At 39.5% G+C, this 16,560-nt stretch overlaps 2 protein-coding genes across 2 annotated transcripts in view; one reads left to right on the top strand and one right to left on the bottom strand.

The window, feature by feature from the left end:
* dlgap2a (discs, large (Drosophila) homolog-associated protein 2a) overlaps positions 1–10,524 on the bottom strand; it is a 416,982-nt gene extending 406,458 nt beyond the window's left edge. The window contains exon 1 of the mRNA XM_088626474.1: positions 10,336–10,524. Coding sequence (XP_088482600.1) covers positions 10,336–10,353 — 18 coding nt within the window. The 5' untranslated portion in view covers positions 10,354–10,524. The remainder of the gene's footprint in view (positions 1–10,335) is intronic.
* A 170-nt stretch (positions 10,525–10,694) lies between these two features.
* erich1 (glutamate rich 1) overlaps positions 10,695–16,560 on the top strand; it is a 31,652-nt gene continuing 25,786 nt past the window's right edge. Inside the window, exon 1 of the mRNA XM_088626477.1 lies at positions 10,695–10,866. Within this exon, the coding sequence (XP_088482603.1) occupies positions 10,845–10,866 (22 nt within the window). The 5' untranslated portion in view covers positions 10,695–10,844. The remainder of the gene's footprint in view (positions 10,867–16,560) is intronic.

The following is a 16,560-nucleotide window of genomic DNA, read 5'->3' as shown; positions in this document are numbered from 1 at the left end:
TTGTGTGGGGTGAAGCATGATTGCAGACAGATATTGCTGTATGTCAGTCACACTCCCAGCACCATGCCACACGTTTCCCTTACTCGAACGGTGGCAAATTCTAAAATGTCAAAAAGCTGGTCTCCAGTCGTGGGGATATTCATTGATATTTGTTGACCTAGTGGGTTACATCACTGTAACAGTTGCACTGAATGAGACGGCTGTTGATTTCTAATCTAAATTTCTAAAGTACAGATGTAAAGCCATTTTTATTAGAAAAGACAGCATAATGAGAATCACACCACCTTTAATTCAGATACATGATTACATACTGCTCCCTGAATTTCTCTGGAGGGTGTCTCAGGGTAAACCTGTCTCTAAGCAACAGAGTGTTGCTTGCAGTTGGTTGCAGGAATGTCTGCTTATAGTATTGTAGCACTTATAAGACCTTAGGTAGGTTTTGAAGAATGGGGCAATAGAACTGCTGCTTTTAATTTGTAACAGCTCAGCAGCAGCTCTTCAGCCCCACCTTGAGGTAGTCTGACCACAGCAGGAGCCACCCACTCCAGACTCTTCTACAGAGTGATGCAATGCCCTCCCCACCCCCCTCCTCCCCACACACACACCCCTCATAGCTGTCAACAGATCCCTTGGCACCCATGGCCCTTAGGTGCTGTACACAATTGTACACACGTTGCTAAACAGAACCAGCACACAGAGAACAGGTAGCAACAGTGATAACAAACCAATCAAGTGAACTGCTTATCAGTATCTTACAGTTCCCAGCATGCCCTTCTGAAAAATGCCATGTTGATTCTCAGGCCATCGCTGTCCCACTGTTACATCTCACAGTGTGCGGCTGTAACAATGCACTCAGCTGCAAAAGTGTATTGTGCAGATAATCACTCAGATATAGGCACAGCAGCAGTGTGAAGTAGTGGTCAGGGCTCTGGACTCTGGGCTAAAGGTTTTAAATGCCAGGTGAAATAGTGCTGGTATGCCCTTGAGAAATGTACTTCACTAAAACTGCAACGCCAAATGTCCTGCTGTAAGAACAGGTACTCTCCTCTTTGTCCATATAAAAATAAATTGACATTTATAAATTAAGTAAAGAACTAAATTAACAAAAACAACAAACTTTATTGAGCATAACTGTTTCTGATGTACTGCCAGATTTGAAAACAACCATCTGAAACTAGTAACTAACAAAGTATTGAATTAAGATTATCAGTCTTGTTATTGAATTATTGAACAATAACAATTATTGAATTGTTATTGAATTAGCAGTCTTGTTACTAAAAACACCAGCTACTTTAGCCATTACACCATCTGCTCTACAAAGAAGCACACATTCAGAAGGACTGCAGATTACTATTCTGTCTCCTCTTCTTCAAAAAGTAAGAAGGAATTTCCCCTTACTAATCATTACTGCCTTTCTATCTCCCCTTTCCCAGAAATCTGTGCTGATTGGAGATTGCATTTTTCAGTATTTCATAATTAACTCAAAAGCATACACTTAAATATAGGATTCTTTAAATTCCTATGTTTGCAGCTTCTTTTTCTAGTCGGTAATATTTCTAATCAAATGATGTTGATGTTCCTAGTTAACAGTATTGTGTTAAAGTAACAGTATTGTAAATACATTGTGTAGATACAACAGGATACGTTTTACCCACAAAACTATAACAATCGGCCAGATTGGATGCAGGAGGTTAATCCTTTTGTGATCTACCACCTTAAAGGTATTAAAAAGTAATGTACAGAACTAATGGTTATAATTGCCATACATTGGTTATAAAATGGTACACATTAATATTTTTTCAAAGTGGTTATAATATAATGTGAGCATTAAAGAATTTGACATAAAAGGTAGGATTACTTTAACACGCATGTCTGGTTAACTTCCCTTGGATCTCAAGAGAGGATATGCATGTAAATGAGCATCCAGAGGTTTCATGTACTCAGCCTGTACTTCACCTCTTTCCCATGAAAAGATAGGCAAAGGACTGTGGAATCCTTGAATGTGGTTGCTTAAATACTGTACTTCCTTAAAGTACATAGATGCTCTTAATTTGCTTTTTGCTAGCCTGTATGCAATGCTGGTTGAGCTTCTCGTGTTGGCAACTTGTTTAAGCTGGCAAGTGCAAGTGATTGAGTCTGTGGTGGCATAACCAGTTGAGTAAACTTATCCCACTGACTGTCTTTATTGCTGTTCGCAGTTTTGGCCACGAAAAGGTCCTTAGAGATCTTTGTTCTGGAGGTAAAGGTGGAAAGTTGCACTAGTAAAGGACAAAGCTCAACAGTAAATGCAAAAGTGTTGTCACATCACCTTGCAATGCCGTTTCACACATCAAATATGCTGTGATTTGCATCCCCTCTTGCGATTGGGTAGGCAAGTTTATGGTAAGAGCTGCTCGGATTCCTTTGTTGATATGCAAATAATTTATTCACCATTGAGTAATGGGTTTATGAATTCTGGATTTGAGTGAAACAGTAACTAGGGGAGCCATAATTTGAACCAGAAACTGGACATACTGTACCAGTAGAATTCAAAACCAGCCTCTAAAGCTTATGTCTTAGATAGATTGGCTGTAGCATTAAATTTTAAAACACAATAATGCATTCAATAATTACTGTTAATCACACTACTTTATTGCCACTATAATAGAAGAATATGAATAGCATCAGAGAGAGCTAATGGACTTCTCACTTTGCAGATAATTGACAGTAGGCCAGGCAGGTTTCTTTTTCACTTGTCAACATTTAAAATAAAAGAAAAAAATATTTTCATCTAAAATATTCAGTATCTTTAAATAGGTTAAATTCAAAGTGCTTAGTAGGGATATGTTAGCAGTAAAATAGGCAGTTAAATGAAAATAGATATCCCTTACTAAAAAATCTCATGGTCTTTTTTTACACAAGAACTACCAAATTGATTATTATAACACTTATTTTTTTTATTTAATTCAAGCTAGAATAAACTCCACTCAGTGGTTGTACAGTGTGAAATACAATATTTTTTATTGTATTTAAAAATTAAACGAACTGGAATGTATCCACAGTCTTTCACAGAAAGCACAGGAATGGGATACTTGCCAGATGCCATGTGTATAACACTGTGGATGCAATATGGCATTTTCAAAAGTAGTCACAAATGCATTTTTATTGTCCTAATTTCTCTGTTAATATACAACAAACAGCTTTTAACCATTTGTGCTGAACAGATATGCAGTAGATTGGCACTGTTGATTCCTTCTTCTTCTTCTTCTTTTTCACAGCCTTAGTCCCAGACTGTCCTGGGGTCAGCTGCTTTGGTTGCTCTTCTCCATTTGTCTCTGTTTTGGCACTGTTGATTCCCATCAAACTATAACATTTCAACGGCTTTTGATAATAGATGATGAGTCATTTGGAATACAGGCTACAGAAAACAATCTGTAAAGATCTAGAATTCACATTACTATTTGCACACAGTACAATACATGCCTTAATATTGCAAGATTTTGACATTAAAAACATGACCATGACATCTCCACACCTTCAGCATGCAACTCTGATTTTAGATAACCATCATTTGTCAAGAACAGTTCTTTCCAGGCCCTATGCAGACGACACGATCTGGAATTGTGAGGTAACACGGGGGAAAAAAGTCATGCAGGAGAGGGTATGGAGACAGGGGGCGTGCAGGTGTCCAGGGGGAGTGAGTCCGGGGCGAACAATCCAAGAGAAAATCCAAACGGGTAATCCAAGACAGAAGGTAGAGTCCAAGGCCAGGAGATCCATCCAGGGGATTAAGACAATGAACCGGGTAGGGACCGGCGAAGGGAGGGGAATCAGGAACAGAAGGTTACAAGCATAACGGAGTTAGATGCAGCAGGACCCGGGCTCTCACGAAGCGGAATTCAATGAGGAACCAGGAGTGAGAGCCGCGTCTGGCTTTTAAGGTGGAACGGAAATAAGAAACAGGTGCAGGTAATGGGTCAGAACAAGGAAAAGCTGGAGCGCCCTTAAGAGGAGGAGTAGCGATCGTGACATCATTCTTTAACAAGATGATGCCTTCTAAAAGAGTACAGTAATGACTGAAGGGGTAAACATCCCGGCTGTTGTAGAGTTTAGATTGTGTCATGTACATTCATGTACAGAACTCAAGAGTTGTTTATCTCTATACCAAGAGATCTTAGCCCATTTATCGCTATATGATATTCTATAATATATTGTTAGTATTCTATAAATCTTCTGTTGGATATTAAAAAATGTAAATAAGCAAAAAACATAGTTAGAATGGACCCAAACTACCTGTTGTGAAGCAGCTGCCTAAAATAAACTAATATCCTTGGTGTTTCACATTCAGTCTTTTTCAGTAATGGAAGTCTGAACTATTTTTAATGAAATAGTAATGAACTATGCTTAATGTTTTACCCTGATTGTTTATTTCACTCTTCAAATTAAAGATGCATAAATACTTTAACATCATTTCTCAAGGTGTGAAGACACTTACAAGACACATTTTGTTCCTTGCAAGCTTGGCTATTGTATCATACTGATGAAATATTTACCAAATATTTTAAGAATAAGGGAGATTTTAAGATCTCATAACCATTCTAAAATCTTCGTTTCATAACTTTGTTTCCTCAATAATTTTAACTGAAAATATTTATTAAAGGGAAAATGGTGCTGAGAAAAAAGCTTTTGAATTCCAAAGATAAATATGGAAATTTCATAGCTTTACCATGATAGCCTTCCTGAGTCATAAACAGTCTTTAAGTAAATCTCCAACAGGGTTTATAGTAATCAATTCCATGACTCTTAAAACAAAATGATGTATGAATTAAACATGAATTAATTAAGTAATTTAGATGAAGAGCATGTGAAAAATTAAGCAAACCCTAGTTTCATTAGCTCAGTTAAGGGAAGGATAAGAATTAAGAGTTTAAATAATTTAGTAGCTCTTGGGGACTAAATTTGGAAGGCGCCACCCTGTATAAAGATCAGAAATATTGTGAGTTTGGTCTTCACCATACAGGTGTGTGGAAACAAGTCAGGCCACAATCTAAGAAAACCCCTGAGGACCTCAGGAAAACAATTATTGAATCTCATCAGTCAAGGATGGCTTATAAAACCATTTCTAAGTATTTAGGGTTCCACCAGTCCACCGACAGATAAATGGAAAAATGTCAATACAACAGTCACTCTTACCAGGAGCAGGCGTCCTACTACAATCTCCCCAAGAGAAAAGCGGAAAATCATTAACTTACTGTAGTTACAAATATCCCCAGAGTAACAATCAAGGAATTTCAGACCACTCTCACCTTAGCTAATGTGACTGTTTATGACTCAACAGAAAACGAAAGAACAAGAATAGAAGGACTGCAAGGGGAAGACCACTGCTCTCCATAATGAACGTTGCCGCCCGTATGAAGTCCACTAAAGAGCACATACTGTAGATGATCCACAAGCCTTCTGGAACAATGTCCTCTAGCCAGATGAGTTAAAGGTAGAACTCTTTGGCCTCAATGAGCATTGTTATGTTTGGCAAAAGCCAAACTCGGCTTTTGAACAGAAGAACCTGATTCCAATAGTCAAGCATGATGGTGAGAGTGTGATGGCTTGGAGCTGCTTTGCTACTTCAGGACCTGGAAGTCTTGCCATCGTTGATAGAACCATTAATTCTGCATTGTATCAGAAGAGTCTAGAGGAGCAGAATATAAATGCATTCTGCGACACTCCAGTCAAACACTCTAGTCAAAGACAAAGGGACCTGAAGGGACCTGAAGTGAGACGTTCATGTTCAAGGCAGCTCTCAAATTGTCACGGATCTGAAGGAGTTGTGTAAGGAGGAATGGGCCAAAACAGGTGTGACAAACAGTTACAGGAAATGTTTAGCTGCAGTCATTCCTGCTCAAGGGGGTGCCACCCGTTACTGAATCTAAACATTCACATATTTTGACACACACGGATATTGAATGTTGCATCATTTTAGTATAGTAGTAAGTATCCCCGCCTGTCACACAGGAGATCGGGGTTCGATTCCCCGATGGGGAGGCAAATTTCTTAGCCACCAGCTACATCACCCTGCAGGTCACAACTAGCAACCCACTCACAGTTCAGCAGGTGTGAGCCTGGTCATTACCTGGATCGGAGACCTCCTGGGAAAAACTAAGGTTGCTGATGGAAGAGGTGTTAGTGGGGCCAGCAGGGGGCGCTCACCCTGCGGTCGGTGTGGGTCTTTATGCACCAGTATAGTGACAGCGACACTATACTGTAAAACAAAAGGTGCTGTCCGTCAGATGAGATGTAATCCATCGGACTCTCTGTGGTCATCAAAAATTCCAGGGTGTTTCTCGAAAACAGTAGGTATGTTAACTCTTCCGACGGCAGGCGGAGCGATGTGCCGGTTGGAGTATTCTCGGTCGCATTTAATGGCAACGTCAGCTCAAAGATTTGGTTCAAACCACCAAATGGAGACAGGCGTGCCGACAAGCGGACCCTGGTGATGCGGGATTAACACTAGGATGAGAGAGTAGGAGTGTTACCTCGGTATCCTGGCCAAATTTACCCCTGGCCTTTACCAATCATGGCCTCCTAATAATCCCCATCTATAAATTGGCTTCATCACTTTGTTCTCCTGCCCACTGATAGCTTGCGTGTGGTGAGCGTTCTGGCGCACTATGGCGGCCGTCGCATCATCCAGGTGTGGCTGCACATTGGTGGTGGTGCTGGAGGAGATTCCCCATTACCTGTAAAGCACTTTGAGTAGAGTGTCCAGAAAAGCGCTATATAAGTGTAAGCTATTATTATTACGTCATGCCAAACCGCTTTATACCATACAGTGTTGTGGGAAGCCGTGGCCTACCTGGCAAGCAACAAGCGCAAGGCAGGGTACACCCTGGACGGGGCGCCAGTCCATCGCAGGGCAAGTGCAAGCCAATCCTACACGGGGACAATCTGGAGGCCACAGTAAAAGCCAAGGGGGGAAATTTGGCCCGGACACCGGGATAACTCCCTATTCTTATCAAGACATTCCCGGGGATCTTTAATGAACACTGAGAATCAGGACCTCGGTTTAACGTCACATCCGAAAGACAGCACCCACTACAGTATAGTGTCGCCACCACTATACCAGGGCATTAGGATGGTCCTAATTATAATGATAATTATTATATGTTGAAAGAGTATCATGTTTTGTGTTGTTTTTTTAATCAAATTAACTTTATTTATTATTAGGATTTAGATTAAGATTTAATAACATTTTACGCTTCAAATACTGTATGTGAAATATGTAAAAACTTTAGTACTTAAGGCTTCACAAACTTTTTACCAGCACTGCAACAACATTTGGAAAGAAAGAGAGAACATATTCTACAGTACATGAAAAGTGGCAGTGAGCAATAAGGTTAAGTCAACACTTAGTAAATGCAGTATACTGAAGTACACTTAATGTAGAAATTTATCAGCATTCATTTCTGTGCAATTATGGGAAGAAAAATCTAGAATGCGCGTGTAACATAACAGCTTAACCTTAGGTGACTCACACACAGTACGTACACTGAAGTATAAAAGGAATTAAAGCCACCTGTCTTTGCCTTGGCACAATAAAACATAGCAGCAGAATGCAAAAAGTAATTGACAACAGATTCAGTCTCTCCTGATTCCTCAGACCATTACAGAATTAATTTTACAGTCATGGTTAACAACATTGAGGAACACAGTATTTTTAAAATTGAACAAGTTTGTATGCTATTATACACTATTGTAGGGTATGATATCATTATGAGCTTGTGGCAACATTTTTAGTGTCCTTAACCTACCAGCTTAATAATAGATGTATTTGAAAGCAGCAAGCAGAGCCATTGTAGCATAGATCAATAATGACTGAGGAAAGAATCTTTAAACGAATTTCACAAAAAAAAAGAATTTTAGTTTTTTTTTGTGTACTGATGTATACCATGGATCCATGCCATGCAAGCACGGAAAATTAAATGTTGTACAGCAAAACTTAACCAATCTGGCTACGTGCAAGGTAAGAGTTAAGTTAATTAACAATGACAACCACCTTACATTTTCCTTTTCTTCTAATTCGGATTTTGTTGATGATCAGCCATTGTAAAGCTCAGAGAAAAACTGCTGTCAGAACACAATTATTCAGTAGAAGGACTAAACATCCAAGTGAAGAAAAGAAGTGTGTATGAGCCTCATTCATCTCTGCACCATTCAAACAGCACAGCATATGAGAATTTACAGTGCTTCTCATCTTTGAGAAGAAAGGGAGAGGTTGTTTTCTACTCATGTAGATCTAATGCTTATCCAACAGCACGTAACTGTCTTGTGCATTACCATAACTATACATTCAAATTCATATTAATATTTATGTTCATACAGCTAGTCCTTTAAAACAAAATGCTACAATCCAATACACAAAAGTATCTAAAACACATACAATTGCAGCTTTTACACACTAGTCCATGTTGTTTTACTAGGTCTGCATACCAATTTCATTAACTGCAAATTCAATAATGTTTCTGTCTCTTCTCTATGAAGCTTATACATGTTTGCATTTTGAATTAATTTAGGATCAGGGCATTGTACAGGGGTTTGCAGGGGCATTCTTTCATATTTTAAGGTCATATGTATTTTTGATTTACATACTTAACATTCCTAATGGAGTCTTGCAAACATCCGGTACAGAACCCTTTAAAATCATAATGTATTTGTTGTTAACTTCAAAACACATAAAACACAGCATATTTCTTAACTGCACCAATAAATTCCAAGAAACTACTGTACACTATAAGCTATCGTGCTCTGTGAAGGTTATTTTTATATTTAGATGGTGACAGTTCCATACTACATGCAAAATATTTGAGAGAATTAGAAATTACATTAATGTATAGATGGATGCTTTAATACTCATTCTCATACCCTGTTATATATTAGGATTCATTCAGTTCACAAAAAGGGCATATACTATGTGTGTCTGTAAGACCTAACAGTATACATTATATTCTACAATCACATAAAACAACAAGCATTGTTCCTTTAGCTCAGAAATGGCAAAACCAGTACACTCGATACAGCCTTTCAGTCTTATTACTCTTTTCTCTGGCATTCTTTTTCAGACATCATTTGCACATACAGTGGTTTACAAGTACAAGTGTGATGCATTGGATTTTGATTTGCCATGTGGGATTCTGGGTATTAGCTAGCTGTGCACTTAGATCATATCTGCATCTTAGTGTGCATTTAATATATTATATATTTTATACACCTACCTGTAGCTTGAATTGGTTAACTCATCTTGACCACCAAATAATGCAATCTCCACTCTATATACGTTACCATATTTCTAATGCTACAGTATTATGTAACACCTACAGTGTGCATTCTCAGCTAGAATCTGAAAGCTATTTAACCAATACTGCCATCCTCAGCTAAGTATAACCACACTGCATGAGAAAGCACGGTACTGAACAGTTTTGAAAATCAGCCCTTATCACACATCAAACTCTACTGAATCACTTAATACAAAGGAGAGTTTTGCCAGTGGACCTGGGTTGTGAAATCATTCATTCTTAAATGTCAAGACCTCAAATGGCTGTTTTTAAACCAACCGAATCCATTCAATACAAACTAAACACATGCTTCATTGAAACCGAAATGCTCTTTCAGTGGTTGTAACACAAAGTTGCAAAGCAGCCATTCATACAACTACAGGTGCAACTAAATCATGCATCACAGGTAACGCAAAATAAATCCCACTCTCGAGACTGACACAGTGAACACAGGCTTTTGACAGTAGCTTGGGGGAAGATCTCAATGATTCTGTAAACCTGCATTGTGACTTCAGCACAATAATAATAAACTAATTCACTGAAATACGCACCGCAGTCAGTGTCAGCATTACTACAGCATTACTACAATAACTGCTGATAAGATGCTTTTACTTAGCACGAGTCTTTATTTTAGTGTACTGTTTCAAGGTCTCTATCGAAAAAAGTAGCAACAATATGTATTTTTTCTCAACTTCTACTGAAGTGCGTGTTTCCGTTTTACATTTAAGTTCATTTTAAGCTGTTAGTTCGGAAATTAGTGAACTAGCTATTATTTTGACACCTTTCTCCATTCACGATACATCCAGCAACACCCATGCGAATGCGAGAAAAAATAACTGTAGTAATTAAACATATATTTCCCGTTGAACACGTTGTCAAGCTTTAATTTCCAAAAGCATCTGGTACTTTTTTCCACATTTTCTGCAAATTCAACAGCCATGACTGGAATCCGAGTTTCATGCAACCCACCCCCCTGAGTTTTTCTACAGGTATTTGTAATACATAATTAACAATATTAAAAAAAAAATACCTTCTTCAGCGCTGACATTCTAGTGAATTCCTGGATAAAAGATCCTTTTTACATGTTGAGGTCACCAGTCAAGTTTTGGGACAGTGCAATGTATAATTCGATATGCGCTGGTACTGATGCTGTTGCGCTGGTAGGTATTTGATATTCCCGTCGCGGTTTCCATGCGCCGCTGTCAAACCCCACTCCACAGCTGGCTGGCTCTGCGCATGTCAAGAAAGTTGGGGCTGGAGCGTTAACAGCGGAGAGAGAGAGCCGGAGCGTCACGGGCGCCATTTTGATAAGGTCCAGTCGCGAAAGGGCGTCGTTTTGCTGAGTCTTGCGGCTGTTTTAAACCAGGCGGTGCTTTGAAAATGACCCAATAGGACCTTTGCATAGAAAGCGAGTGACGGAGGAGGGGGAAGCGTCCGGAAGGATTTCAATGGCGGCGCCAGAAAGAGGGAAGCACTGGGAAAGTTGCGCGGCATGCAGAGTGAATCTCTCTTAAGCATGACACGGACGAGTGTGGTGAAATGTCCAATAAGAGGAAAGAAGGTAAGGAGACATCGGCGTGATGCTTGTTGCGTTACAGCGGAGAAATGTTCAGCGAGCTGAATCTCGAGCCAAAACTGCATTTGACTGTATGTTTTCACATCTTTAAAACTAAATCACGTGTCTGAGGATGCCGATCCAGAGCGTCTTTTAAGCGTTGTATGTGACACGCAGTTTAAGTTAAAGAATATACAGTGACACATGTTATATTTTGTGTAAAATAACACCCAGGACATCACTCCCTCAATTCAAGGAATCGTATGTTTTCTTCTTTTATATTAATAGTTGCCACAGTCCTAGTTAAGTTTACGGTATTGAACCGAGGATGATTTTTGGATTTAAACTTTGTTACTTGATTACACTTTTGTTTAAATATTACACCCCTTACCGGACTGTTCGTGAGTCTGTAATTGTCAGACTACTATTGAACTGTATTTATCAGCAGGAATGGAGAAGCATGATGCGACCTGTGGCGCTGTTCAGCTGCAGTTTGTTTTTAAAAGCTGTTATTGTATGTGCACCTCTTGATGTATGTTTTGTGTTGCCTACCATGCGGTCAACTAAGGAAACAGAAGCCGCCTCCGGCCAACGACCTTCCGTTTTCTACCCGTTTCATCCTATTCATGGTCGCGGGAGAGCCGGAGCCTATCCCGGCAAGCAACGGGCGCAAGGCAGGGTACACAGTGGACACCTGTCCATCACGGGGCACACAGACACACACCAGGGCCAGTGGTCCCAGAAGCCATTTAACCTACCAGTATGTCTTTGGACTGTTGGATTAAACCGGAGCACCCAGAGAAAAGCCGGGTGAACATAAACTGGACATAAACTCCATGCCGATAGCTCCCCAGGAATTGAACCTAGAGCCCCAGCACAGGGTTATTGGTGTTGTACTATAGTGCACGATGCTGTTCAGCATCATTTAACATTTAATATAACTGCATATTCTCAATGTCTTAAAAACCCAATAACCCTCTATGTAAAATATCTTTTTTTAAGCAAAATGTCTAAATGGACTGATTTGTCCTTTCTTATTTGTTACATCAGAAGAAAACAAAAACATGTTTGTTCGCCCCTCCTGTATTCATGTATTATTTTCAGTCTATTTTTTTCTATTGAGGGTATCAAATATACAGTAGGTGTACCTAAACACCCATATCTGAGTTACTAAGCTTCAAGGGTACTTCAATGTGTTCTACTCGCTTAACAAAATGAAGATTTAGAATGCACGGTCATGATAATCATTCCTTGCATCCTTCCCTTTCATCCCAAATGGTCCCAAAGTGCTTCAAATATAGGAAGGGACCCCCTTTGTCTATCAATGAAATGAAGCACCAACCTGGCTTAGTGTCCCTACTACCACTATACAGCTGTTCGGTGCACAATGAATAATTCCTGTGTCATTGCAACACGGACTAAGAAAATTCCGTCATTTTGGATGACGGAACATGTTGAGCACTTTAAGTACATTATCGAATGATTCCAAGGCACTATAGAGTGTGCGATCTTCAGCAGTCATCATTTAATCACAATTGTGGTATTGCCTATGATTTGACAAAGCTATTTACTTCTGTGCTCTATGCACTTTCACTCCAGCCTTGTTTTCCTGGACTCACCTGGAATCACTGCTGTGCCTCTCGATGAGAGGTCAGCAGATGACAGCTACAGCCAGTGAAAATGTTATGTTGACAAGGTGAAAATTTCTTGAATGTGATTCAAAACCGGACAGCCGGTTTGTGTAGACAAGCCACCTACTGTAGCATATTCATGTTGCTTAGTAACAGAATTTCAGCAGATGATCTGGTCTGTTGATTTAGTGTGTTCAGAGACCGATTTAATAAATGGCAGTCCTTGGAGGCAGGAAGAGATGAACATACAATGTGTCTGAAAATCTGAGTTTACAGAGGTGGGAAGGGTAGTATACTTTTTTTAGGGTTCTGCAAGTAGTACAAGGTGCATGACTGTTGCTTACATGAGATTTCTTGACCAGAACTACAGTAAGGACATTGTAGCCATTGAAGAAGCCAGCAGCTGACAGTTTCAACACTGATTAACTAGAGAGGCAGCTGCTGAAGCTGATGTTCAGAAACTGTGAAAGAGCATTAGTTGTATTATGATGTGTATTTACCCAGTGTATTTGTTGGCATTATCTAAAAAAAACAGGGATTGATTAGTTTGCATCGCTTGGCATATCTTTGTTTAAAAATGTAGGCTGAATATTCAAGATTGGAATTTTATTGACCTTTACTCATGTAATTATTTACTGCAAATTAAAGGGGGGACAAGCGTGAATGAGATCGGTTATTATCTGCCTATCCTGATTGTGACAAGGATCTTTTCATTGCAAGTTTTGACAATTTGAGGCTAACTAGGTATAACTACACAGGATGGACAACTTTGACAGGATATTTCTTAGCGCAGTGGTTCTCAAACTTTTTGGACCAAGTACCACCCCTGATCAAACCAAAGCATCCAAGTACCACCTTCAAGTCATCTCATAGGAACCCCAGGAATTCTCAATGACTAACAGCAGCGTGTGTGTGCGCACACACTCGCATACACATATAATAAATATTATAATAAACTTTATTTGATATAGCGCCTTTAAAGGTGGCTTCTCAAAGCGCTTTACAGAAAAAAAACAGGAACAACAACTATTGAAAATAAACAGTAAAAAGCACCATTTCAGTGAGAGGGGTGAGGCTGTTTAGTCAAGCAAAGCAACTTTCAACTTTCAACTTTATTGTCATTATACTTACACAGGTGCATAGTATAATGAAAAGTGTTTCTCATTAGTCACTCAGGTGCAGTATATAAATAGGTCAGAAGATAAGACAATAGACAGTAACACAATAGCAATAACAGTAATGTGTAATAACATAACATAAATAACATGTAATCAAAACTGTGCAAAATTCTGCAAATAAAGAAAATATAACAGGACAAAAACAGTGCAAGGTAATTCTTGGAACAGTGCAAAAATAGTATGGTTAAAAATAGTATGGTTAATGAATAAATATTAAATATTACGACCGGTACAGTTTTACTGGGCTATCGAGGGGACAGTACAACTTCGGCTTACGTGTGTGTAGTGGAATAGGAGTACAGTCATTGTGGGTACAGGAGGACGTTAGGAGAGATCATAATATGATGGGAGGGAGTGGGGGCGTCACCAACTTGACAGCTCTGGGGAAGAAGCTATTTTGGAGTCTAGCTGTGTGCAACTGGAGCGTCCGGAACCTTCTGCCACATGGTAGGGGAACAAAGAAGTTATGACTGGGGTGAGTGGGGTCAGACATAATTTTGGTGGCTTTTTTCAGACTCCTGGTGTTGTATATTTCCTGGATGGATGGTAAGGCACTGCCGATGATGTGTTGGGCAGTTTTGACCACCCGCTGTAGTGCCTTACGGTCGGATGCGGGTGCAGTTGCCGTGCCAGACTGTGATGCAGCTGGTCAGTATGCTCTCCACCGTACATCCGTAGAAGTTGGTGAGGATCTGTGGATGTAGGTGTATTTTTTCTTCAGCCTTCTCAGGCAGTACAGCCGCTGTTGTGCCTATGTTCAGACATAGGTTGGTTACTCACCTTGGTTTACTCACTTGGTTTTTAAGGGACTGTTTTATTTGCTTTTAAAATGATGCCTTTTGCTTTGTGTTGCGGTGTCTCTTCACTGAATTCAGCCAAAATCTCATCACTAGTCTGCAGTGTTTACAATATTGATCTCTCAGTTGATATCCATTGTTTGTGTTGTATCTCATTAATGGTACTGTATGGATGTCCAAACTGCTTTGAAATGGAAGAGAAGCATTCCAAACACTAGCAGCTGGACAGTGATAGTAGGCAAGAGGAGTTGCCTTCAGTAGTTGCTCTATTGGAGTCTTTCACCAATCCATTAGCTTGATGTTTTGGCATGTGGTACTAATGCATATAGAGTGAGTGTTGCATTTCTATCGCTCACACACACACATTGTGTTGGTTTTAAAATTAGACACATTTGAAAAGCTAATGTTTTTTTTTTGCTATGGAGGTAACTCTCCTTTAAATTGTGGTATGAGCCATTTCTGAGCATAGACTCTTTTTCTCTCCATCAAAAATGGATATGCAGTCTTTTGTTCCCCCTTGGTATCATTGTGCTCATTTTGTTTTAGATGAGAATCCAGCAGACCTTGGTTTTGGAGTAGATAGACTCCCATGTTCTAAATCTGCATTTGGGTTTTCCTAACAATGAAATTAGGTACTTGAAATTCATATTGCATTTCCTGAATTGTCCTGCTTTTTGGCAAGAGTGTTGAAATTGTACATTGCCTGTGTTCACAATAGAAATTTCTCTTAGAGCCCTCTATGCCACTGTCAACCAGTCATTTAAATGGTGACAGCTGAGCTGTTTTCTGGCTATATCCTGAACTGTGTAAGCGTCTTTTTCTGTGCTGGGGTACAGCAGTTCAGTGGAAAAAGCATTCACTGAATTTTTAAGCTTTGGACCTGCCAAATTCACATCTAGATCTTGGTGTCCGTGGCTTGGAGAAGGTCCAACTGCATCTTTTTCATGAAATTACCAGTTTGCAAGTTTGCAGTGTTAGGTTGTCAACATTTTTTTTACTAGTTTCATAAATATTCTGCCCCAGCTATAAAAGGTGTTTAATAGCCTGGAACCCATTTCAACTCTGTATCTTTCAAATGTGCAAAGTTCTGCTACCAGGTATTTTTTTACATTTTGATTGACTAATTGGGGGGAAACAAAACAAGCCTGTGAATGAAAGACCTGCATCTCACTTACATCGCCTTCAAATGACAAGCGAGTGTCCCAGATCACCCTTTGTAAAATCTCTAGTGAATACCAGTCCTAGGCAGCAGAGAAGAGTCAAATGGGAAATGGGGAAAAACTCCACACATATGGCACTAACACTCCACAAGACAATCTAAATCAGTCCAGTACTCCATACTAAGGAAGCAAGTTTGTCCATCTTACTAGTGAATCATACTGATTTAACAACTATGACAAAGTAGCTCCAAAAGTAAAGAACGAGAACAGGAGATGCATTTTACACAATTGGTCGTGTGAATATGGAAAAAAACTGCCTAGCTATATTGTCAGAGCTGATACCCTTTTATGAATTAGTTGCTATAAAAGCAGGCTAGTTGTGAGAAGTGACCACCTCTCATTTGTAATCAGTTTTTGTGTTCCAACTGGACAGAGACTGAATATCTGTAAGTACTGAAGTTCTTAAGGTGAGTTCACAATCCAGGGTTTCCCACTGTTGAATACATGCCAGATGGGCTGCTGAGATATTGTACACAAGAATCCAGACTGAAACACTGTTTTGTAGTAAGGCACTGCAAGATGACTTGCCAGCCAGCAGCTGTGGTGGGTATGTAATTGCATAGCTCTCAAGTGGCATGCCTTGGGACCAAATCTCATGGTCTCATGCCTTGGGACCAAAATCTCCTTGGTCGGTAAATCGGTGTCAAAAATCCAAATCAAATAACCAAGATGCCATTCTTTAAATTCACATGTGCATATCGAGGGAGTATGTATTAAATTTATTTCTATACATTTCTGAGAGTTTATTAATAGGTCAAATACACTTGCAAGACCGTAAGAACTGAATTTCACACTGTGTGCTTTGTCACTCTCCTCTCAGCCTGTGTACAAGCCTCTTTCAGATTTACAAATACAGAATGTATCTTTAAGCATT

The sequence above is a fragment of the Lepisosteus platostomus genome, chromosome 3, assembly GCF_059453375.1.
Source record: "Lepisosteus platostomus isolate fLepPlt1 chromosome 3, fLepPlt1.hap1, whole genome shotgun sequence".
In the NCBI taxonomy this organism is placed as follows: domain Eukaryota; kingdom Metazoa; phylum Chordata; class Actinopteri; order Semionotiformes; family Lepisosteidae; genus Lepisosteus; species Lepisosteus platostomus.
Note: the sequence above shows the minus strand (reverse complement) of the source record. Positions and strands in the feature narration are given on the sequence as shown.